The sequence below is a fragment of the Neoarius graeffei genome, chromosome 2 (assembly GCF_027579695.1).
Source record: "Neoarius graeffei isolate fNeoGra1 chromosome 2, fNeoGra1.pri, whole genome shotgun sequence".
Taxonomy (NCBI): Eukaryota; Metazoa; Chordata; class Actinopteri; order Siluriformes; family Ariidae; genus Neoarius; species Neoarius graeffei.
In genome coordinates this window covers 28,838,199-28,864,992 of record NC_083570.1, presented here as the reverse complement: position 1 = coordinate 28,864,992, position 26,794 = coordinate 28,838,199, and the positions used below count along the sequence as shown (strand labels likewise).

The 26,794-nt window shown below is 41.1% G+C and overlaps 1 protein-coding gene across 3 annotated transcripts in view; it reads left to right on the top strand.

Annotated features, from left to right (window-relative positions):
* The window catches only part of wasf1 (WASP family member 1), a 303,562-nt gene that overhangs the window by 91,689 nt on the left and 185,079 nt on the right, over window positions 1–26,794 (top strand). For all 3 annotated transcript variants that reach the window (XM_060914066.1, XM_060914065.1, XM_060914064.1), the window contains exon 2: window positions 6,551–6,719. In XM_060914066.1, the coding sequence (XP_060770049.1) occupies window positions 6,587–6,719 (133 nt within the window). In that variant the 5' untranslated portion in view covers window positions 6,551–6,586. The remainder of the gene's footprint in view (window positions 1–6,550; window positions 6,720–26,794) is intronic.

The following is a 26,794-nucleotide window of genomic DNA, read 5'->3' as shown; positions in this document are numbered from 1 at the left end:
TGACAAGAGTGGACAGACTCACCCCAGGAGATGGAGACCGGGATGTAGATTCCTTGACCAGGGAGTCCGGGAGAGAGGGTAGGCCCCGTCACAACCCTCCCTTGGCTGGACGGGGCGGTCCTTTTCCCAAGAGTTCGGGACATGATGCTCGGAAGTGACCAGGCTTGCCACAGTAGATGCAGCACTTGTCCCTCCTTCTGCGCTCCCTCTCAGATGCGGAGAGGCGAGTACGACCCACTTGCATGGGTTCTGGACAGTCACTGAAGGAGGTAGATGGTCTCCAGGTAGAGGTAGGGAGGCTGGGGGGGCTCAAGGCTTGGTGGCGTTCTCTCATCCTGTTGTCCAGACGAATAGCATATGAGATGAGGGTTTCGAGGTCACTTGGGCATCCAATAGAGGCCAGACCGTCCTTGATGGGGTCAGACAGACCATGGTGGAAGGCTGACACCAGGGCAGTCTCGTTCCATCCACTTACTGCTGCGAGTGTTCGGAACAAGATGGCGTAATCTGCGACGCTTCCTCCTTGCCGGATGGACATGAGCTTTCGGGCTGCGTCGGTACTGATGTCTGCCTGATCGAAGACCCGAAGCATCTCTTCAGAAAACAGCTGGAAATCAAAGCACTCAGGTCCCTGTCTTTGCCAGATAGCAGTAGCCCAGGCTCGCGCCTTACCAGCTAATAAGGTGATCACAAAGGCAATCTTGCGGCGATCCGTAGTGTAGGTGGTAGGCTGAAGCTCAAAGGTGAGTTGACACTGGGTAAGGAACTCTCGGCACTCACTGTGCTTGCCGTCATACCTCTGTGGTGCAGGAAGGCTGGGTTCGCGAGGTGAAGAAGGCAGCATGGCAGGAGGCACTGGAGCAGGAGTGGGAGCTGGATCAGGAGATGCAGGCAGAGATGTCAGCTGTGCCAGGGTTTTCCCAATTTGCTGAAGCAGTTCCTCGTGAGGCAAGGGCCTCACGTTGGCTGGTGAGCGTACGTCCATGAACGTCCATGGTCGCTCCGAAGCGTGTCAAAGCTGCCATAATTCCCTGAAGGTTGGCCGGGTAGACAGTTGAAGCAGCCTCTGCTGAGTCGGTCAGCACGGAGTCTTTCTGTTAGGGTTTTGCTGGGATTCGAACCTGGTTCGTTGGTGTGATGATCCAGCAAACCCCCACTAGGCCACCAGGGGAATGACTCAAATGCAGAGGCGTGAGGCGGAAGTAGAAAAAGTAACAAAAGGTTTATTTATACTATGTACACTATATACAATCCAGGGCAAAAAAAAAAAACAAAAACAAAGAGTATAATTCAAAAAGAAAAAGGCAAAAATGCAAAAGCTCAGAAGATCCACAAAACACAGTACAAAGGAAACTGGAGATAAACATAACAGCACAAAGACTCCGTGACAAGAGGACTGAACTCAGGGGTATAAATACACAAACTAATTAAGGACACAGGTGAAGATAATTAGGACTAACAGGCAATTAACAAAAACACAAAACACAGGAACAGTGGCGACCTCTAGAGGCCAAAATAAACAAGACACGAAAAGGAAATAACAGCGGCCTCTAGAGGCCAAAACAGTCCAAGTCCTAACATGCGTGACAAGTCACATGCAAATATGGTAATATTTTTCATCATTTTGATGGTTTGTTTGGGATACAGCCGTCACTGCTGTTCCAAATGATGGGCTGCGAAGGCCTTGTTAGCATGTACCTGTGGATTAGAGGTCAATTTTTTCTCTCCCGAGCCGAACTACAGGTGAACATGTTACTTATCAGGAATTAATATTAACATTAACACCAAGATTGTGTTTGAAGTAAGGACTCTCCTTTTAATCTTATTTTTTGTTGTTGTTTTGGTAACTAGCCAAACATTTTTTGAATGCTGGACAGCTAAGGCTCACGATTTTACCACTTTAAAAAAAAAAATTATTATTTTTTACTCAAAATCCAGGTTTATACTTTTATTTAATTCTAATTCTAATTGTTTAACTCGTTTCTGATTTATGTTGATAATCTGAAAATGCTCAAAAAATTTTGTTTATTTATTCTTTGAATTAACACAGCATGTGCTATATTGTGATATGTACCATTATCTGGATATGAACTGACCTATATCAGGATCTGAGATTTTACGGAATAAACGTTTAGCCAATTAAAAGCCAGCATATGCAATTGTTTGATTTCAAGAACCAGTCACATTAAAGAAAAAAAAATCTGCACTTCATATGTCAAATGCTTAGTCAGCAGCAGCAATGTCTGAGACTGTGGAGACAGATGAGCATCCCTGCCCTAATTTATCACTATCAAACAATATACAGTACATTCTACTGTCTCTGTCTCCTTGTATAAAATTTCATTTTGTGAAATATTTGTGAGACCATGGGCGGCACGGTGGTGTAGTGGTTAGCGCTGTCGCCTCACAGCAAGAAGGTCCGGGTTCGAGCCCCGTGGCTGATGAGGGCCATTATGTGCAGAGTTTGCGTGTTCTACCCGTGTCTGCGCGGGTTTCCTCCAGGTGCTCCGGTTTCCCTCACAGTCCAAAGACATGCAGGTTAGGTTAACTGATGACTCTAAATTGATCGTAGATGTGAATGGTTGTCTGTGTCTATGTGTCAGCCCTGCGATGACCTGGCGACTTGTCCAGGGTGTACCCTGCCTGCGACCCCGTAGAACAGGATAAAGCGGCTAGAGGAGATGAGATGAGATCTGTGAGACCAGTTATCACTTTAATCAACACGGTCTGACATATCGGATTCGAGAATTCAGAAGCACTGTAGTATAAAAGAGGATAATTCATTCATTCAGAATTAATTAATTCAATGAAATGACTAAGAATTACTTGGTTATGAAGTTTTTAAGTAATTAAGGTATTACATGGAAAAGAAGCCTTATTTACTGTTAAGATGTTGACATTTATGGTGATCTAGACATTATGATGTTATAAAAGGTTTATTTTTTTCCATGAAGGATTGTATTGGTGTTTATCATTAGATGCACAGCTTAAAGGTGGTTTTATGTATTTCAATATTCATAATAGGCAAAAATGTGTGTGTGTGTGTGTGTGTGTGTGTGTGTTGCAGACTTGGTTTTGCTTCTCATTGATCATTGGCACCAGGGGCGATTTCTCAGAGACAACAAGGGAAGCCGAGCTTCCCCTAAAATTCTCTCCCCAAACTGCGGCGTCTACGACGTTGAATTCTCATTAAAACAATAACTTGCATAACATAATATATGCCCAAGATTGTATTTATGTTCATAACTATCCTGTAACTTATTTGAGTGATGTCTGACGAACTTTCAGTTCGCTACGAGAATCACCTTTGCTGCCAGGCTGTAACCTTTCTTATTTCAATGGGCTCTATGGACTGGCAGCAGTGTTGCCAGATTGGGCGGTTTTAAGTGCATTTTGGCGGGTTTTGAATATATTTTGGGATGGAAAACGTCAGCAGTATCTGGCAACACTGACTGGCAGCCGGGTATCCGTTGCAGTCTACGAGACGGCTCTGAACAGCCAATGTCGGCTAGTTGTTATTGGTTAAAATCAACAAAATCGTCACTTCCAGGGAAGCCGGGCTTCTCTGGGACTAAACAAGACAGTGGGAGGGACAAGAAGCCGGGCTGATAAAGGATTATTGGAGGTAGTGTTTGAAAGACATGAGGAGGGCAGTACTTTGGCGAGGAACACGGAAGTATGATCAGTCAGTCCCTAGCGGATGTCGAGAAAGTGTAGTCGTGTGCCAAAGTGCTGTCCGAATTTCTTTTCATATAAACGTTTCTTCTCATTGATGTCTCTGTACATTACTCTGTAAATAAATGTAAATATTACTCGTTGTGCTCTGTTAACTTTCATCCATTCTATCAGTTTGATCATTCGTGAATTCACTCGTTTATTTCATTTGTAGTTCAATCTGGTTGTAGGCTAGCTTGAGCCTTATTGGGATCTGCAGTGCTAGCTGCTAACAGAAATTGGTGAAGTCTCTGGAAAGCACAACCAGCTGGTATGACAGGGTCACAGACCATTTTCTGGAAAAGAAGTGGAGGGCAGAATTTGTGTATAAATAGTGTTCATGTTCATGAATCTGAAGTGTGTATATTGTTCAGTAATGTTAAGAGAATGGTGGGCTCTGTGTTATAGGCAGAGGTAGAAAAACTGGATTGACAAAGTAAAAGTCCTGCTTAGGTTTTCCTTCTGCCTGTGCTCTCAACACAGGTGATTTCACCAATTAGCTCATCAACCTGGCTTAGGGGATGTGGTAATTAGGATCAGCTGGTTCATTGAATTGACTGGAGCAAAAATGTGGCAGGGTTTTTACTTTCTGCACCTGGGTTTTTCCACCTCTGGTTATAGGTTATAGGTTATACCTGGGTATAATATTCAAGGTTCTGTGTGTTGCATAGCCTACCTGGTTATGAATTTCCAGACTGTGTTGCAGAAGATGTTCAAGGATGTGTTTCACAGCTGGGTGTTGTGTTAAAGACTCTGTGTTGCATATCAGGGTATGATGTTCAAGGCTCTTCGTTGAATAGTCAGTGATTTTTGGATGTTTGATATTTTTGATTAAGGATATGAGGCACTAGCCTGGCAAGCCAGACTATAACATGAAATGTACAAGCAAAAATACTTTCTGACACTAGGTAGGGTTGTCTAGTTCACTGTGCTAATTGGGCACACTTTTCTATGCTTTGATATCCGGCCTACAGGTTTTACGATGAATGCGTAAAATGGGCTTCCCCTGTTTTAAAAACCAGCAGCCGCCACTGATTGGCACTAAAGTGGAGATTGCTAGAATTTCTTAAAATTTTATAGTAAGTGGGATAAATGGAGAGAGAGAGAGAGAGAGAGAGTGTGTGTATGTGTTATTTTCTTTGTCTCTATTGTTGTGGACTCAGCTGCATTGGTTTTTACATAATTAGATCCTACTACACTACTGCCGAGCATCTCTCTCTCTCTCTCTCTCTCTCTCTCTCCCCTTCCTCTGTTTCTCATGTTTTTTTTCTTCCAGCTTTCCACCAAAAAAAACCCAAAAACCTGACCGGGAAAGAAAGCCAAGCTGGAAGAAAAAAAAAAAAACATGAGACAGAGAGGAGTGCAGTGCAGCTTCCATTTTTTCTGTCTCTTTTCTTTAATAATAGTTTAGCTTTAATATCTCTGCTGTTTTAAAGTTCTCAGTGAGTCACTCTCAATAAAAATGATGAAGTGCTTGGCAGGGCATGATGTGGGAGGGAGCAACATTAAAGCATCTCTATGTTCTTTTGTGAATATACGTGGGGAGGGAGCAAGAGAGAGGAAAGGAGGAGGAAGATAAGCGAGTGGAAGAGGCGGAGGAAGAGAAGGAGAAAGAGAAAGAGTGGAGGAGAAGGATGTCCTGCTCTGAGATCGATTAGTCAGTCGGACCGCAGCCGCACATTAAGGCAGAACGGCTGTCGCACGCTAAGGACTGGAGGTCACATGCCAAGTCAGCAGGAATGTAGAGATCAGACTTTGTGGACAAAGGAGGAAGAGAAGGCTCAGTATACACCTAGGAATATCTGTAAGTCTGGAACATATTCATATACAGTTCTCTAATCAGCCAGTCATGTCGCAGCTGCAATGCAATGCATAAAATCATGCACATGCACGTTAAGAGCTGATGTTCACGTCAAACATCAGATTCAGACTTGGACCATGGACTGACTACAATACATAGTTTTTGGCATCAGATGAGCTGGTTGAGTATTACAGAAAGTCCTGATCTCCTTTTCATATATGACTGTCATTCGATCAGAATGCTGTAAAAAAAACACTTTCTACAACCGTGGTGAGTAGAAGAGCATCTCAGAATGCACAATGCATCAAATCTTGAAGTGAGTGGGCTACAACAGTGAAAACCACATCAGGTTCCACTCAGAATCTGAGGCTATACTGAGCTCACCCAAACTGGGCAGGTGAAGAGTCAAAAAAGACCAGGAGATGTATGTGGATGTCACACAAAAGCAGGCACACAAATTAATCCCTGAAAAAAACTCTGAAATGTGTTAGAGGATGAGTTGGGGCCAGATCAAATGGCCACCACTGGATGAATTTAGAAGGCTTATATGAACGTGTGTGTGTTTACAGTACATGGGTTAATTAGACTCGATCTCAGCTTTGTTGTTGTCTCAGCACTCTTATCTCCAGTTTCTCTTTAGAATTAAGTCTAAATTATTAAATATTTCACACCTAATCTAATTATCTGTGTACTGCTCTGGCTCAGCGTGAGTGATTAGCCACAGAAGGCATGATGATAGTTTTTAGCACCAGCTGTGTGTGGGAGTGTGCACAATCTGCAATATGTAGGTCATGCTCATTCTGTCTGTCTCTCTATGTCTCTAACTTCTCAAACCTTTTTAATGACCTGGAGACGGTTCAGGATACTTGGTGTGCTTAATAGAAATGAATGACTCATTGGCCAATTTAGAGTTCTGTATGCTGGGAGGGGAATGGTTTTGTTTGTTCACTGAGCTGAACTGAGATTAGCGTTTTACAGATACATAGTATTAATGGTCCATCTTTGATTGAACAGATTTTCTTTTTTTCCTTGTAGGTACAGCTGTTCCAGGTGACCGTGAAGTGAGTGACGATGCCACTGGTGAAGAGGAGCATCGAGCCGAGGCACTTGTGCCATATGGCATTGCCCTGTGGTGTTAAAAACGAGCTGGAGTGTGTCACCAATATCTCGCTCGCCAACGTTATACGCCAGCTCAGCAGCCTCAGTAAGTGTGTGTGAATGAACTTTTCCCAGAGGTTTGAACTTTATCAAGATTTGTAAGTGTATTTACACATAGCTTTAACCATTTATTGTTAAATATGTAAGGAATAATGTGCAAGCGAGCACAGGAAAAGAATCAATGACAGGGTGATGTCAAATTAGCCTTTATCCATCCATCATCTTATCCCTCAGGGTTGAGGGGGAAGCTGGAGCCAATTCCAGCTGACTTCAGGCGAGAGGCAGGGTACGCCATGGACAGGTTGCAAATTTGGACAGGTCAGGCAATTTAGAATAGCTAGTTGACCTAATCTGCATGTTTTTGGACCGTGGGAGGAAACTGGAGCACCCAGAGGAAACCCATGCAGGCACGAGGAGAACATGCAAACTCCATACAGAAAGGCCCCAGTTGGCTGTGACGTTCGAACCCAGAACCTTCCTGCTGTGAAGCGACAGTGCTAGTCACTGCACCACTATGCCCCCCTATTGAACTTCATAAGAAGCAATTTTTTAAATTAAATTTGTACATTTTTCAGCTTATTTTTGTGGAACATATACAAAGTATACAGTGGCGGCTGGTAGTCTTTCAAACAGGGGAAGATGGTCGGTTACGATATTTCCAGATTTTAAAAGAAAAAAGAAAAAACACATCAATTTTGCCCATACTCTTGCCTCTGATCTGGCTGATTGTTGGCAGGGTCACAAACTGTGAAATAACAGGTTCTTTTGGCCCATTAGCCTACTGTCCAATATACATGATGGTGGTGTTGGGGGGGTATATCTTAACATTTTATATTTTAAAATTGTGGCATGTTGTTTAAAAATTGATCATTATTGAAAGCAGCTCTTTGTCAGGAACCTCAGCAGTAACAGCAGAGTGTTCTGGAATAGGCACAAGCACTGACCTTGGGGAGCCAAACATAGAGCTGGGTGCCACACATTTCATTCAATGTCACTTTCCCTATATTTTACTTATTTTGACTGAGAAATGTTTTATTGACAATTTTGATAACCCTTCACTTTTAATCCAGGTCTGTAGTGTGAAATGTTCTCGGCTGTGTTTTTGTTTAAAAATGTTTTCCAAATTGTAGCTGTGTTTAATTCATTTCAGAAAAATATATATTCCAATATAATATACTCAGCATAAACATTTTAAATAGATTCTATATTTTTGGTCCATCCATGACATATTACTAAAGTAGCCTATTTACTATTGTTGATGTGGGTCACTTGCTGTTAGCCAATTCACTTTCTCGTACCAGGAGAGCTGAAAGGAACGAGTATTATTCCCTACCTTTTTCACCAAGTCAATTTGAGGCATTGGTCTACCCTGCTCTTTAATTTTAATTTTTTCCTCGAAAGGAAGACTGGCAAATGGCTTCGCCAAAATTAAATCAGCAATGCTTGGCATCCGTGCGCAGCTTTCTTGCTAGCTGATTGCAAGTTCAGTCACTCAAATAAACGAAATTTCTGGAACTAAGATAGCAAACTTGACAACACTATATTTACACTTTATTTACAATGAAAATATATACAAACTAAAAAAGCTGGTAGAAACCCTATGTAATGAATGAAATCGAAATGTAAGCTGATCTCTTACAATACACCACAGCACTTGCGAATCCGCATGGGACTGAACTGAAATTCACCGCTGCCTGTCTATATTTGAAACGAGCTGTCAATCAAAGAAAATATCCGGCCGCTTTCACCAATCACCAGTCTCCTCACGGAAACTGCCATGTCCCTCCCACTGTGAGGCTCGGAGTCTATGGGCGGGCATTTTCGCAGTATTTGTCCAATAACCGTCTTGCATTTTGAGATTGAAAAGCGCATAGCTCCCAAATGCCATTGAAGTCCACTGAGGCTGGGAGTCCGTGAGACTCCGTGGGCGGGCGTTTTCGCAGTATTTGTCCAATAATCGTCTTGCATTTTGATATTGAAAGCGCATAACTCCCAAATGCCATTGAAGTCCACTGAGGCTGGGCTGCATCGCACTGTCACGAGGGGGAGAAACTCACGTGCACATTAGGCGAACTGGGGAAAGTTATAACGGAATGATTTCGCACTGTAGTTGGGTTGAGCACATATATTTCTATGATTCTGGATCTGAAATAGCAATGTTATAAGGTCGGCTATAACATAAGCCTGGCGCAATTCATCCTACACGATGTTCGTCATTTTTAGAGGAGGGTGAGCCTCCCTCGTTGTCTTAGAGCAATCGCCCGTGAAAGTATACAGTTTTTGCAAAATTATATAAATATGGAATTCAACAACTGCTGTCTCCCAGCCTTTACACCATAACAAATTTTCTCTCTTTGTTGGTTGTTAATAATGTTGCTGTTGCTGTCTTGCATTACTTATAAGTGCTTAATTTGCTTAGTTTCCTTGGTAGCTCATGGGTAGTCAAAAATTTCCTTTGAGCTACCTATATGCAAAACCAGCCATTTGATCACACACTGTATGAGAATGTTTGTGCATAAATTATATCTATTATGTAGAGTCTACATGATATGTCCTCATTATTAGAAGTCCATGAGATATGCCCTGTATTTCTAAAGATCCACAGTTGCACCATTAGATAGCTAGCTAGCCAAGTGCAGAATGCATATTCATGTAAATAAACAACGTTGAGATAAATACAGCCAAGTATGTAGCTACAGTACAAATGAAGTCATGCTACAATACATCCTCACACCCTTTCGTTAAATATAAGTTATTTGCTACTGTGATATTTCAAGTATGAACATACACCTTTGTGAAACAGCACAACTTTAACTAAACTAAGCAGTAATAGACACAGAAACAATACAGAAGTCGGCTACTAGAGAACAAACTCAGCAGATACATATGAATCATTCATTGCTTCCTAGCTAATGTTATCTGAAATGTGACAAACATAAGATGGTACATCCTTGCACCCCATTGTTTAACATAAGTTATTCGTGTCAATAATAGCTAGCATGAAATGACACAACTTTAGCTAACCTACCTCTAGCTAATCAGAAGCTATCCCAAAATGACACTGAGTTGCGTTAGTTTGCGAACAAATGCAGCAGATTCACTGGCAATTCAGATCGGGCCAAAGCTATAACAAATGTCATCCACGACTCGGGGTGTAACAGTACACAAAAATCACGGCTCGTTACATACCTCGGTTTTGAAGTCACGGTTCAGTTAATTTTCGGTACAGTAAGAGGAAAAAATGCACAACATAAAATTACAATTTGTTTATTATGAACTTTTGTAAACACCAATAGTTTATAAGTTTTAACAATATTTTAAATTAAGCACCCATCCATTATCTGTAGCTGCTTATCCTGTCCAACAGGGTCACAGGCAAGCTGGAGCCTATCCCAGCTGACTATGGGCAAGAGGCGGGGTACACCCTGGACAAGTCGCTAGGTCATCGCAGGGCTGACACATAGACACAGACAACCATTCACACCTACAGTCAATTTAGAGCCACCAATTAGCCTAACCTGCATGCCTTTAGGGGAAACCGGAGCACCTAGAGGAAACCCACGCAGACAGCATGCAAACTCCACACAGAAAGGCCCTCGTTGGCTGCTGGGCTTGAACCCAGGACCTTCTTGCTGTGAGGCGACACTGCTAACCACTACACCACCGTGCCACCCCTGAAACATACTAAAAAATAAAATATGTAAAAATAAAATGAAATTAAAAAAATAGAATACTTCTGCAAACTGGGCAGCACGGTGGTGTAGTGGTTAGCACTGTTGCCTCACAGCAAGAAGGTCCGGGTTCGAGCCCCGTGGGCGGCGAGGGCCTTTCTGTGCGGAGTTTGCATGTTCTCCCCGTGTCTGTGTGGGTTTCCTCCGGGTGCTCCAGTTTCCCCCACAGTCCAAAGACATGCAGGTTAGGTTAACTGGTGACTCTAAATTGACTGTAGGTGTGAATGTGAGTGTGAATGGTTGTCTGTGTCTATGTGTCAGCCCTGTGATGACCTGGCGACTTGTCCAGGGTGTACCCCGCCTTTCGCCCGTAGTCAACTGGGATAGGCTCCAGCTTGTCTGCGACCCTGTAAAACAGGATAAAGTGGCTTGAGATAACGAGATGAGATGAGACTTCTGCAAACCGATAACTCTGCTTGTTCTTGAGGACCTTTTCTGTCAGTGCTGAGTACACAGCTGCTTGCTGTTCAAGATACCTTGCAAGCATATCATAACTGGAATTACATCATGAATAAGGGTGTATTTTGGTATATTAAGCATCTCCCGTTTGTTCTTTAATATGTGTGCAGCTGTTGGGCTGTGGTGAAAAAAAGACACAATCCTCCTGATTCTACCTAGCACTCTGGACACCTGGTTGAGTCCTTTTGCTTTCTGTGACACTAAATTAATTGTGTGTGCAAAACATCCAATTTGGGGCCCTAGTCCAGCTTCACTTACTGCATTGACAATATTTCTAGCATTGTCTGTTGTGACAGGAATTGTAGTTCCTGGGTTCTCCAACTTCCACTCCAACACTGACTACGTTTACATGCACATCCAAATCGAGCTGCTGTCGGTAATCGAGCTGAAGGTCCCAGCAGGGTGCCAGAGAAATCCAATCCTACATGCACACAATGAAATCGGGCTATTGTGTGAGGTGCATTGTGCACCCGAGCCACAGGTGGCGCAACACGCCCCATCGTGTTGGTACACTTCCGGTTGTCGTCATGAAGAAGAGCTATTCAAGAGTGTAAACAAAGTTATCAGTTCCGTGTTCTCCATTGCGCGTTTTTCTCCCGTCCATGAATTTTAATATATTCAACTCCTTAAGCTGAATGAGCATGAACTCTGTCTCCTCATTGCTCCAGAAGTGCACGTTTCTGCTTGCCTGTGGCAGTGGAGGCGTGGTCAAGCGCCGGTCTGTGACAGGAGGGCGGAGCCAGGGAAGGTGAGTGGCAGAATCACTTCACCTGACGGTAATTAACCTGTGTTTGTGTGTCTTCCCAGTAACCGCGCCCTATTTAAGGAGGCAGAGGGAGAGCAGAGGGGACAGCTCATCCCGGGACTAGAACACAGCGCACGCGTGTGTGTTTTTCTCTCAAGAATAAAAGTAGGCTGTTAAACTGAAAAGTCTGACAATAAAAAGCCTATTAGTACCAGAAGCTTTGTCCTGCCGTCCTCTGTGCTGCACCCACACTTCAGAGAGCTCTACATCGCCATTTTCTCTTCTTCGTTTGTTCCTCCTGACCTCTTCTGCTGCTCGCTACTACTGTTGTCATGCCGACCGAGGCTGTTGTGTTTCCCGCTTGTGGTCTTGTCACTCGTCACTTCCGGAAGTAGCTCGACAACTAGCTCGATAGGGTATACATGCACAAAGTAGCTCGGCAGAAATCGCATAAACTAGGTCGTGTAGCTCGATTCCGAGAAATCAAGTTCGGTTCAATTTCAGCCGAATTAAGGTGTATACATGGCATTTTGAACTTCGATTTCAGTCGAGCAACGGCAGAAATTCGATTCTCTCTATGTGCATGTAAACGTAGTGACTGCCTCCTTAAGTCTCTCTGCCAGATTTGTGCTTGTGTGCTGTTCATAAATGAGGCAAGTTTGGAGAACATGGCTTACCGTGTTCCACTCAGGGGTGATGTGATGGGCAGTCACAGTTACGGTAAGTAGCTCTCATTAGCGCTGGATGTCCATGCATCAATCGTGAGTGCTACAGCAGATGCCTTGGATAAGTCGTACACAATAGCCACTTTTCCTTGTTCATAAAGGCCTGGTATGACTTTCTGGCTGAAATGCGAATGAGAAGGAATTTCATACATCAATCATCTTCAGAATATGTTTAAAATCTGTGTTCTCAACAACTGAGTATGGTCGCAGATCTGCAGCTATAAAAACACCAATGACATTTGCTATAGCTTTGGCCCGATCTGAATTACCAGCGAAAGGCTGCTTAAATGAAGAAGGGAGCAGCGTTTGCATTACACTCATTTTTTTTCCTAGCAGCAGTGTCAGTTATATTCACTTTTGCGTGATGCCGTTTCAATGAGTGACTAAGTTTGACATGTTGCCAGAAGCATACCCGATTACTACTGAACAATGTCGGCACACTACTTTCAGCTTATCCACTTGTCTTTGCCCATTGTTGTATTTCACCGGGAAACCAAAGTGTTCCCAAACAGGAGACCTTAATGATAAGAGCGGGTCTTCAAGCTCTGGCTTCTTGTTCACATTACCCATGACGTTCACTAGCTTGGCTGTGCGTGTAGTGCGCACTGAGCCCTATGTACAAATCTGAAGAGCTCATAGCCTATTCCCCTCTGTAGAGACGAGTGAAGCCATCTGGCCTCCATCTTACCACTCACATGGCGTGTATTTAGTTTATGTGTTAAACCATCATGTCCGATCAAATTTGCTCACAGAAAAGTATCTCCTGAATTTTTTTCCCCTTTCATTACCTCCTCTTATTTTCTCAATTTTACCCACATTCCTTATATATCTTTATAGCATACCCCTTCATTATTTTTTTCCAGTTCAGTCTCTAATCATTTTTTTGAACAGCTGTTTTACTACTGCAATTATTTTATGGAGATTATTTTAGCTTTTCTTTGTACAGGAAATCATATATCGGACACCGTCCGAGAAATAAGCCATTGACCAGGAAATATGACCAACCCTGATTTAAGAGTACCTATCAATATACTTGCACTCAATTTAAACTAAAATCATGCAGTTAAAACAGACAATCATGCCTGTTTTGTCAATTTGTGCAAGTGGGTGTGACATATGTAGATGATCTACACTGTCAATTGTGCTTAGCCTTAGGTAAATGAAAATGACTACTGACCAAACTAGAACAATAACATCTTTTATTTGCATCCCTCACTGCCATTTCTGCCTTGGGCTTTGGTCCTTCTTTCATTTTGGCTACTGAGGCTAATTTACTCAGTTCATTTTTCTTTTTGAATTTGAGCCGTTGAGCTTGAGCTCTCACATTCAATATCAAGCTTGTCTAGACTTTGGCTTTGATCTAGTCTGGGACATTTCCATCAAAAATCTGACACAGTCACAGTATTCATCCCAGATATCAATGTCAGATTTTCAACAAAAACAGAAAGACAATGAGACAGATTTTGGTTTTTTTCTTTCGCTCTTGCAAACCATCATAAAATGCTATAGGGGGTCCACACAAATGGCACTGTGCACACACATGTAAAAATGATGACACACTATCAATACTCACAGGTGAAATGTCTATCCACAACCTTTGACTTGACGGTTGTCACTACTGCACATGCAGGCATTTTTCTTGTAATTTTTCTCACCAACTACATAAATAACTTGTCCAGTTTTGTGTAGCTTCCAGTAGCTTAAATGACTGTTCTGGTCCGTGAAGTGAGTGGTAAAATGGCGGTCAGATGGCTTCACTCTGACAAGTCTATGAGCTCTCCAGATTTTTATGTAGAGCTCGGTGGTAGTGCACTCAAAGTGCAAGGTGGAGACTTAAGTGTATGGTCCACCACTTAATATGTTTGTGTGGGAACTTGGATTTAAGTATATTCTGCACAAAAAAAAGCCTACTGTGAATTACTGTTAAAGATTGCATTCGGTACATATCTGCACCATACCACAAGTCCTGTACTGAATCTGTCCAGAATGAATACATGTACCATTACACCCCTAATATTCAAAGATTCAAAGATTTTTTTTATTGTCAATTCACTATATATCGAGGACATATAGGAGAATCGAAATGCCGTTTCTCTCTCACCTTACTTGTAAAAACAGATAAAGATTACAAAACAAACAAACAAAAAATTATATTAAGAAAAACAATATTTATAAATATAGATAATATAGATACAAATACACTCTAAAATCAAACAATGTTTACTTACATCAAGAAATATACCTGATATTGTTCATTGTTTGCTAGCTAAGGATAACTAGATTTTTTTTTTAAGATGGCTAAAAAATGGCTAGCTAGAATCCTCACTCATGTTTCAAGAATGGGACTCTATCGTCAGTCAGTTAGTCATTGAGTCAGTGAGCAAAAACATCTCTTCTAAGCCAAAACAATGCAAAAACAAAACTATTCAGTGACTTGAGAAATACGACAAAAACAAATCTGCAATTTTTTACAAAATTATTAGAATAACTTAGAAACTTTAAGTTAAACACAAGTTAAATTGAGTCATCTGTGGCTAAACCCCAAAGTGTATATTTTACATAGTTTACTGGGTTAAATTTGCTATCACTTTGCAACCGCTCACAAATCTAGAAAGAGAGAACTTGCAGTGGCGAAGCTCACATTCTGTTTCTAATGAGTTGAAATTAATGCATTTGCATAGATTTGAAACAAATTCAAGTAGTATTCATGAGCAGTGATTTGCAAAGAGAACGAGAACAAGAAAAGACATTTAGAAAATGTGCTTTTTAAATTTTTTTTAGATTTACATCATTAATTTACGTCATTAATTACGTTATGCTCTTGCATGAAATAAATACGTATTTGATTTAGTTGTTTTATCAAGTGCTTAAAAGAAATTACGTGTTTTAAAAAAGTAAATATAAATAATTACCAAAATGTATGGTTTTTATTATTAACATTCTGCTTGTTGTGCTTGTTACTGTATAAATGTAGGATATTTGTCTGAGTGAATTGATCCACTCATTCTTACATCTATCCTTTATATTTTGTACAATATGACAGCTAAAAATAATGAGACAGTGTGAAAGAATGTGAAAGCATTTCAGTTTGGGAGTGTATATTCTGCTATGGAAATGGACAGCATGTGTATAAATCTCTAGACATGCGCGAACTACACTAAACTACACTACAGACGCATCATTATGGCACATTTGATATTTGAGCTTATGTGCACTGTTTTCAATCTCGACTGAGGTGTGTTTTTGTGGATTGATTTTTTTTAAATCCTCGAACTCTAACAGCACACACCTGTGTTCATTTTTGTCAACAGATCTGATCGTTTAATGATGATTCAATTAGGAAACAACATCCACTGTTTTTTTTTCTCGTTTTGTATTTGCCAGTATTTTGGGGTCTGGTTTTGAAGACTTGGGGAAGTCATGGGCTACTGGTTAGAGAAGCAGATTTGGTACCAAAAGGTCACCAGTTTGATTCTCTGGACCAGCAGGAATGGCTTAAGTGTCCTTGAGCAAGGCATGCACTGTAACCCCCATCTGCTTCCCAGGTTGTTCTGGGTATGTTGTATGTCGCTCTGGATAAAACTGCCTGCTAAACGCCTGAAGTGATAATAATAAGACTTGAGCAGAAGATTAACATCAGGGCTTAACAAAAGGGTGTAACTTTTTTTTTTTTTTTGGTCTTGTTCCCCCCCCCCATTTTCACCTTTGTTTGTGGCGGCACAGTGGTGTAGTGGTTAGCTCTGTTGCCTCACAGCAAGAAGGTCTGGGTTCGAGCCCAGTGGCCGGCGAGGGCCTTTCTGTGCAGAGTTTGCATGTTCTCCCCATGTCCGCATGGGTTTCCTCCGGGTGCTCCGGTTTCCCCCACAGTCCAAAGACATGCAGGTTAGGTTAACTGGTGACTCTAAATTGACCGTAAGTGAATGGTTGTCTGTGTCCATGTGTCAGCCCTGTAATGACCTGGTGACTTGTCCAGGGTGTACCCTGCCTTTCGCCCGTAGTCAGCTGGGATAGGCTCCAGCTTGCCTGCGACCCTGTAGAACAGGATAAAGCGGCTAGAGATAATGAGATGAGGGACCTCTGTTTGTCTGTTCCCAACGTAACTCAAAAAGTAGTGAACAGATTTTGATGAAATTTTGAGGAAAGGTGAGAATTTTGAGAATAGGCCAAGAACAAGTGATTAGATTTGGATGCAAATTCGCATATGTATGCAGATCTAGGATTTTTTTTTTTGCCTTTTCCCAGCGTAACTCAAGAAGCAGTGAATGGCTTTTGATGAAATTTGGTATACATTTTTAGTATTAGCCAAGGTTCAAGTAATTTTGATTTTGATGTTGATAATATGATAATTGATTTTGATGTCTATTCTCTGTTTATCCTGTAATGATGCTGGAATTTTTTTTTTCACAATTTGTTTATTGATTTTCCATATTAATGAACATACATTCACAAACACAACAATACAACACTCAAAAACAGAAACCCCTCAACCCCCCCCCCCCCCCCCCCACACACACACACACACACACACACACACACACACTCCAGGAGGATCTACGGTAAATAAAGGGGTCATAAAGGCCCTCAGTCCTTGTCCAGGCATTTGAATATTTAAGTTGTTCATGAAGGTTAGGAAAGCAGACCACATCTTGTAAGAGTCTTCAACTTTTCCTCTTGCCATGTACGTCAGTTTTTCCAGTGCCAAATTAGATGACAGTTCTGTAATCCATTGACCCATTGACCAGAGGTAGGTCCCTGAATCTCCTTCCATCTTAAGGCAATTACACGTTTAGCTTGTAGCAGACAGAAATTAGTTTACGTTCCTTTATAGTCGCTGAGAAATCTTCAGGATATATGTGCAACAAGCATATCTTAGCTTCAACTGGAATAACCCTTTCTATCAGCTTAGAGATTAAGTCAAGAACCTCTTTCCAGAATACCTGCAGTTTTGTACGGCTCCACATACAATGTAGCAGGGTACTAACTTCGTCCATACATTTGATGCAGCAGTCAGGAATATTGGGATCAAAGTGGTGCAATTTAACAGGAGTGATATAAGTCCTAAGCAACCATTTATACTGTAGGAGTTTGCATCTTGTATTTATAGTTTGAGTTTGGGCCAGAAGACATGCCTCCTTCCAGTCCTCTACACTGATGTCTGTCTGAAGATCATTTTCCCATGCAGATAGATAAGAAAGAGAGTTTTCTTTAGAACCTGCTAACAGCAAACCATAAAAGACGGATATTTGACCCCTCCCATGTAAGTGGTTTACCATGGATTGTTCAATGGTGGATAATGAGGGTTCTGAGGTGGTTTTAATTTGGGAATATATGAAGCTTCTTAATTGCATGTACTTAAAGTGATGTTTCCCAGATAGGTCAAATTTATCCTTTAATTGTGCGAATGACATAAGGGTACCTTCTTCATAAAGATCCTTTATTTTGCTTAGTCCTTTCTCCATCCAGTGTCTAAATCCCATGTTGCGCCTCCCAGGAGTGAAGTTTTTATTTCCCCATATAGGTGTGAAACAAGAAAGTTTGGGGTGTCATTTAAAAAGGTGTGGGCTTCATGCCATATTGTCAGTGTTTTTGAGGAATGGATTTTGTATGCGTTTTCCAAGTGATTTAGTTTGTGACGAATAAAGGTCACAAACAGACTCTACTGGAGTCTGAAGAACCTCTGAACTGGAACTGGAAGCTCTATTGTATCATTTTCTATGTTCACCCAAGCTGGAACCTCTGTGGTATGGAAGTAATATATGGCTGCCCGGATTTGGGCTGCCCAGTAATAGAGCTTCAAATCAGGCAGTTTAAAGGGCTGATGACACGAACATGACTCTATGCAATTTCTTAAATAAACTATACAACATGGCAAACGTTAGATTTCTGTTATAATTACGTGAAAAGAAGCTGTAGTTACGCGAATATCCAACTTTTAATTGCACAGCGCAAGAAAACTGGGTCCGTGGCTCGCGGCCATGTTGTGACGTCAGCGGAAGAACACGCTGCGGTTCACTGGCTGTCTACTCAATGGAAATGGTGCATGAAAATGCCGGTGAACTCTCTAGCTCTTCCTCTTCTGGGAGTCTAGAATTGTGTTGTGAGTGGGATAGGTCGGAAGAATCAAGTGATGACGAACACGGGTGCATCCAACCGTACAGGTTTGAACCTGTTACTGTGCAATCTGAGAGCAACTCCAACTCCGACCCCGAGATGGACAGCGGACAGCCCAGCATTGAACACCACAAGGTTGGATAACAAGGATTGGTAGGTCAACCCGTATTTGTTCAAAATGTTACGGAATCAATATTTTAATATTGTGTATTGTTGTCTTGCATGTGTAAACACTGCTTATATCATGTAAGCCGTATGCTACACTGAATACATAGTTCCTAATGGAGCATGCAAACGGCTAACATAATAAGCTTACGACTATGCCTGATCCATGATACATTTAGGATAATATTGGCAGGCACGTCTTCTAGTTTATGGCTTCTTAGTTTTATCCTTGAATGAAGCAAAATATTTGATAACCTACATCAGCGTAAGCAAATGACAATCTGTAGCCTACTTGTCTGGCTAAGTTAGCTTTCCCTCAGTGTTTGCTTTGAGAAACAAGCTTTCACAAGCAAATACATGACTGATATCATGCCGACTTTATGATTACATTTATGATTATCATGAATGTGTACTCTATGATGTGTACTCTATGAGCGCTCTGGAGCGAGTCACTTCCAAGATGGCCGCGCAGACCGCATGGTTACTATTTTTAGCATCATGTTGGAGCACTCTATAGCTCTATGTACCTTTATCTTATGTCGTTTCTCAACACATGTTCTGACAGGAGGACTGTCTTTGGAGGAGTCGCCTTGTCCCAGGCGACTGCTGGATCCGGCATAGCTACTAGTAGACCCCCTCCGGAATACTGTAGGCACTGCTGATGGTAGCAACACACGTTTGTGCTGAACTGAACACCCAAGAGATTCTTTTAAGCTGGGAAGGGTGTCAAAACAATCCAAATCGAAGTGTTCAGAGCACAGGACGGATGTTGGTGAGGGCTCCCACTTGTCATGAGTGCGCCTGACTTGCTTCACCCACTTCGCATGCAGCTCGGGATCTCTAGGAAACTTGAATAAACTTACCCCATCCTTGTGGGTTTTGGAGCAAAAGCCGGCAACACAACGCGAAGGCATAATAACTATATATATATATATATATATATATATATATATATATATATATATATATATATATATATATATATATATTATAATAATGTATAATAATAATACTAATAATGACAAACTGAACACCTGTCGCATCAACAACAAACTGGTAAGTGAGGAGGAAGATTCTTTCGCTGACGTCATATAGACCCTCCTCCTCATTCGTCTCCTGGGTGCTGCAGCCCCGTCAAATTTGCCCAAATAGCCGCGTTTTTTATCATAACTTGTAAAATAGGCACCTTCGTGAATTAATATATGGATCATTTGGGAATTACTTTTTATGTTATAAAACATCGCCAAAGATGTCAAAAACGTGTCATCAGCCCTTTAAGCCCGCCACGTTCATAAGACAGGTAAAGGAGAGATAGACGCAGTCTAGGGCGTTTGTTATTCCATATGAAGCAGGTGAAGTTTTTCTTAATAGTGGAAAAAAAGAGGCTGGCAGTGGAAGTGGAATTGCCTGAAAAAGATATAAAAACTTGGGCAGGACAGACATCTTAATAATGTTTATACATCCTATCATAGAGATGGGCATTAAACTCCATTTCTCTAGAGCAGGGGTCATCAAACTACGGCCCGTGGGCCGACTCCGGCCTGCCACCCCCCTTTGACCGGTCCCCCAGCCCCTCTGCCCCCCACCACTTGAACCGGCCCTATGAGGCAATCCCCAAAAGTGGTCATGGCCTATTTTTTAAATTGCTTTTTGCCAAATAATAACATGTCTGCATCTTGTATTTTGTCGATTTTATCAATTAAAATTGATATTTAGTTATAAAATGAACTATTCATATTTTCCGAATTTTCATCATATGCTCACGATCAAGCAGTGATAGGCTGTGCACGCGCAGAGAACTGTCAGTGTCCAGGACAGCAAAAATGGCTAGCGGTAAGTGAAAAGCTGGCAGAGAGTGCAGTTTTTAAAGAACAGTGGACCACCGATTATTTTTTCATTCAGTGTAAGGACTGTGCAGTTTGTCTTGTATGTAAAGAAAGTGTGTCAGTTTTCAAAGAATATAATCTGTGTCGTCACTATGAAACCTGCCACAAAGAGTATGCTAGTTTGCGAGGGCAAACAAAAGAAGACAGGATTCGGAGGATGAAATGCGGACTGGCTGCACAACAGAATGTATTCCTTCGCCAAACCCAGATCAACCAGGCTGCTGTCCAAGCTAGCTATAAGGTAGCTCACCTACTAGCTACTCATGGAAAGCCGTTTACTGATGGGGACTTTGTTAAAGTATGCATGCTTGCTGTGGCTGAGGAGGTGTGTCCCGACAAGAAGGATGCGCTCAACGCGGTGAGTCTCTCCGCACCTACTATGACCAGGCGAACGGAAGATTTGGGGGACAACGTGTATGACCAGCTGAATGAGAAAGCGTCAGAATTCGAGTTTTTTACTTTGGCCATAGATGAGAGCAATGATGTGCAGGACACAGCACAACTGCTGTGATCTATTGATCTATTGCTCATATTATTATAATTTCACTGATTTTTAAAATGTATTTATTTTATAGGCCTATTTATTTGACCTTTATTAAGTGCTGCACACAATTATTATTAATATTATTTATAATATCAACAGGCCTACCTACAATTTATAATTTTTTACTCACCTTTGCCAGTGTCAATCACCTCAACTAGGCAAATGTTTCTTACCTTGACAGCTTTGATGTTATTTTTATTAGAAAATAAATGGAATATCTGTGGTATTTCAAATTAAAACAGTGTGAAGACTCGATTACTACTTTTGCAAACCACTAGTAAAGATAAACAAATATGTGCCAGGAATCAAGTGTTGATATAGTAGTGTTGGTATAGTAGTGGGGATGGCTGTGCCAGGCTAGTAATCTCTACTACACAATGAGGCCTGCTGGTGGTCATATTTGGCTGGGTCATACAATTCTATGTTGTATAACTGACCCGACCCCGGCCCCCTATCACAGTCAGGAACGACAATGTGGCCCCCAGAGAAAAAAGTTTGGTGACCCCTGCTCTAGAGATTCTCCTATGGCTCTAACCAGTGGGTTATAATTGATTGGTATTATGTCTTCAATGACAGGATATTTTAATGCCAAGGTAAGTAAATCCTTCTGGGGTATTAGTAAACTGAGTATGGATCTGGGGACCTTCTCTCTCTTCCCTGTTCAGTATTAGCAAAGCACTTTTTTTATTGTTGTTTTTGTAACCTGAGAATTGTCCGAATATTTTCAGCAGATGGCTGAGAGCCCTGAGTGAGGTTCCTAGCTTTGTTAAAAATAAAACAATATCATCTGCAAAAAGAGACAAACGATGTTCTGTCTTACCAATAGTCATGCCTGTAATGTCAGATGACTGACGGATTGCCGTGGCCAAAGGTTCGACAGCAAATAAAAATAATAGAGGGCTCATTGGACAGCCATGGTGCATAGATCTACTGAGATTAAAAGGTTTAGAAATTTGGTTATTAGTCGCAATTTCTGCTACCAGGTCAGTATATAATAATTGAATCCATTTAAGATATTTTTCCCCAAAACCAAATCTTTTTAAGACGTCAAATAGGTAGCTCCACTTGATCCTGTCAAATGCCTTTTCCACATCTAATGACAGGATCGCATGATCTCTGGCATTTTTTTGGCATATAGAACATTTAGCAGCCTACGTGTGTTGTGAAAAGCTTGTCTGTCCAGTACAAATCCATTCTGGTCATTGGCGATCAGGTTGGGTATTAGTGATTCTATCCGCTTCTATCCGTATGATTGTTTTAGCCACAATAAACTGGAGGCTATTTTATTGGTGGTTAACTCGTTGTACTGGGATTTCAGTAACATGAGCTCTTGTCGTTTTTCTGGAGCGTCACTGTAGTGAAGTTCTTGCTCTAATTTTTTAACGGTCCCATGGCATGGTGGTTTGTTGATGCTTTAAACGGGCTCGTGGAGGTTTCCGGATGTTATATCCGCAGCCTTTCTCGAAATGAACCCTCGGCACGTAGATATAGCCTCCTGGGAGAAAGCCCCATTTCAGCGCTTTTCCCAGTGCGTCGTTTTGCTAATGAGAAGCAGGAGGCGGGGAAGGGTAGAGGGTGGGGGCGGGTCTTATCATTAATATTCATGACATGTAAATATGTTACCTCTGATTGGCTAACAGCACTGTGACGCTACCTCCAGTGGGTCAGAACAAGCGGATGTGGGTGTCTTACTATGGCGAGAGAGAAGGAACAAACCGCGAAGGGAAAAATACCACGCGCTGACGTCATTAAGGTGCGACGCGAGGAAACAAAATAAATTCAACAAATGTTTGGGTTTTTACTGAACAAACAAACAAATAAAATGAACGAGTGACTTAAAAAAAAGAATGTGGGTGTCTTTGTAAAAACTGTTTTGATTGGCTATTATAACAGAGCATGCTACATGCTTTTTGGTTTTGTAGCGCAGAGTACCTGGCTAACTGCAGGAAGCGGTTAGCTGCACAGCTAATGTAGCCATTGCAAGGCTAACGTGGCACCGATTTTAAAACACGGCAAAACATAAGCTCATAAGTTACAGTCAATTTCCAGACTAAACTCAGTTTAACAGAGCATGCTGCATGCTTTTTGGTTTTGTAGCGCAGATTACCTGGCTAACTGCAGGAAGCGGTTAGCTGCACAGCTAATGTAGCCATTGCTAGGCTAACGTGGCACTGATTTTAAAACACGGCAAAACGACCAGTTATACACTTACTTGTTCGGTGTTTGAGGCTGATGCGGCAGGGATGCTTGGCATAGACCCAGGCTTCAGTAACAGTTGATGTGCAAAACCTGCCCGGTACTGTCCCAAGTTGTGGAAACATTCATCAGTAAAATGCTTCCGACAAACATACACCGTCTTAGGTAGACTCGACGGCGTATTATTGAAGTAAATAAAATTAAGCCACTGCGTCTTCAGGGGCTCTCCCGTCGGCAGTAAAAACAGACTCCTTTCTGTGTTGTCACATCCATGTACAGCACAACTTCCATGTTTCGCTCGCTTAGGTGGTGCCATGTTGTTGTGTCCTCTATGGTCTCCTCACTACAACTGGGCGGGCAATCCATACGGTGGGTGGGAATCCAGAGGGGGGGCATGGGGATCATCTCCCTTGCTGACGTCGGCAAGGGAAGAGCTTCTCAACGCGCCGTTTTGACGCGCCATTCTCAAATATTGGGCATAGTTTGGTTTACACATTATGAAATTTCTAGCCACTGGGGTGATTTAAGAAGGTCAGAGGAACTCATTTTAACGTTAAAAAACCTCAGAAAGTGAAAATTTCATGCCATGGGACCTTTAACTTTTTGTTCAAGAGTAGCTGTGAGTAATATTTTTTTTGGACTTACGCGTAGTATAACGTATTATCTCACCCTTTAAATAGGCCTTGAATGCCTCCCATTTTACTGACGCACTAGTTTGATTTGTGTAAGGGTTCCCCCAGCTGGAACGGTCAACTTCTCGAGATCAGTCCCCCCCGCGTGCACCCAGAGCAAAGAAAGACAGGAACCCCAAAGTAGTTCACATCTTTATTCGCAAGTCCCCCAATACAACGAGAGAATACAGGGATTTTATATGTGTCTTATCTGTGTGGATGAAATGACATCACTGTTTGATACCTGTCTGTGTGTGTGTGTGTGTGTGTGTGTCTGTGTGGATATGCAGCTGTGGGTGTGTCTGTGTATGTCTTGTGGCTAGGTCAGCAAATCACATCTTAATTCCATCAATATGTATGTGTGTGAGTGAAACCTTGGGTCAATCATAAGCAAAATATTTCATATCAACGGATGTTCTTAACAATTTAGCAATTCAGCAGGCCTTGGCACTGTTCAGATCAATAATTCACATTTCATATCAAAATAAGCAGAATGCTCTGATGATATGATAGCAATGTTCAGACAGAATGGAATTTTTAAACAATGTCTAGCTGAGACAGAAGGTCATTTTAACTGAACAGAATAAATCCTTACAATTTTGTCACAAAATAAATTACTGCCTTCTTGGTCAAGAATAAATGCTTACAATTATTTATCCTTACAAAGGAATAAAACCTTACAATTTGTATTTAGAGAGAAATACTCGTCTATTTTCCCGTCAATAAACTTAACAAAGTCATGAGCCATTTAGACTGAAAACGAAATCTAGGCAGTGAGGACATTACATTGGGTAGTTGCATTATCAAGGAGATTGGTGCATGGTCTGACAGCAGTATACTGTCATACCAACATTTCTCTATTTTTGATAGCAGTCCATGTGAAATTAAAAAGTAATCTATTCTAGAGTATGTCTTATATGTGCTTGAAAAGCATGAATAGTCTTGTTAGGATTAAGATATCGCCAAATATCAGTTAAGTTTAGATCAATCATGAATTTTTTGATAATATTCCTTGTTTGTTGATGAGAGGTATCAATACCAGTTGATCGATCCTGTGTCAGGTCTAACACACAATTAAAATCACTGCCAATTATGTATTGACCAGGGTAGGATGATGTAGAGAGAAAGAGGTTTTGATAAAAAGAAGGGTCATCTCCATTAGGAGCATACACACATATTAAACTGACTTGAGTGGACAGTATGATACCATTAAGTATAATATACTTCCCTGATAGGTCTATGTATTTGTTTTTTAATTGAAAAGGGATTGATTTATGAATTAAATATTATGACTCCTCTGGCATGAGATGAAAAGAAGGCTGAATGAACTTGTCCTGGCCACCTGTTTTTAACACTATTTAAATTATTTTCTACCAGGTGAGTTTCTTGAAGAAAAATTATATTGGCCTTCATTTGCTTAATCCTATTCAATACCTGTTTTAGTTTTACCAATTTGTTCAGCCCTCTTGTGTTCCAGCTAGAGATTTTTAACTCTGACCTAGTAGTCATCTGTGTTTAAAATAGAGTTGCATATTCGGAAGACATGACCGAAAAACTGAAAAGATAAGACCAAGAACATAGCACCGAGATCCTATTCCTTCCCAAAACCCCCTAATGCACTTCCCCAAACGAAGTACATATGAACTACAAAAAGAGTAATTAACTCTGGTTATGTTCAACGTTTGATCCACACAACGAGGAGCAACATGATTCATGCACTAATACAGCATCATAAGGCTCACTAACATGTCGAAAACAGACTTTAAGTCCAACCAGAAATAAGTTTTAAGGTGAAAATTAAAATAAAATGAATAAATCCAGTAAAAGGAAAAAAGAGAGAAAGAGGAAAAAAGATAAAATAAATAAATAAATAAATGAAAAAACCTACACACTAGCCACTCACATTAACTAACTTCTTAACATGTTGTCACAGTTATTGTCACAGTTATAATGTACAAATCACACAGAGATGTTTGAAGGATATAGCCCAAGAGCATTAGCTCAAAATTGAGTCCAACCCGGAACAAATTAGTAACAAGCTGAATTTTTCAGAATATGTTCAGAATACCCTTAGGAATAACATACTAAAAGTACCCGGGAATCCACCTTGTGCTCTCTGAGAAATTCAAGATGGCGTCCAAAATGGCCACCAATTGGAGATTTTTCAATATCTCAGGGATAAAACATAATACAAATGCAATTAAAATGTTAAATTATATGTTCTCTCATACAAGCAATGCAAATTCACCATTGTCACACTGTTAAAATTAAAATTAACCAAGATTACAAGGTCATTAATGTGGAAATTACATGGAATTTGATGGTTGACATGATTGACAGATTAGCTTAGTAGGCTACCTACATACATGAACATAATGTAAGACAACAATTAGACATCAATTTCCTTAATATTTAGTGCATCTTTAAGCTTTGATAAAATATTAAAGGGAAATTAAATTTGAGAACTCTATCTTCTAAAACTACAATGGCAAGCTGTTTCAGTACACTTCTTCAACATTCCGGCGACTTTCATGACAAAAAGGTCTGCCTCAATAAAAGCTCTTGCTTATAAACAATGAGTAGACTTAAACACTTCTCAGTGCCTCAGTTGTAATGCTTGGACCTTTGTTGTACCATCAATGAAGTAGGGAATTTATTCAAGCTTGTTTAAGGGTGGAAAAAAATTAATCTTTGAGTTTCTAGCGCCAGTCTTTACTACTAGCAATGCCAGTGTGTTCGGACAAAAAATGACTAAACTCAGCATGACCTTTTAAAAATGACTGAACTCAGCATGACCTTTTAACATGCCATTTTTCATTTTACACCACCAATTTACTTTAATTAATATTAATGAAAATAAGTGCTCCAACCCCTAGTTCACTCCGTAT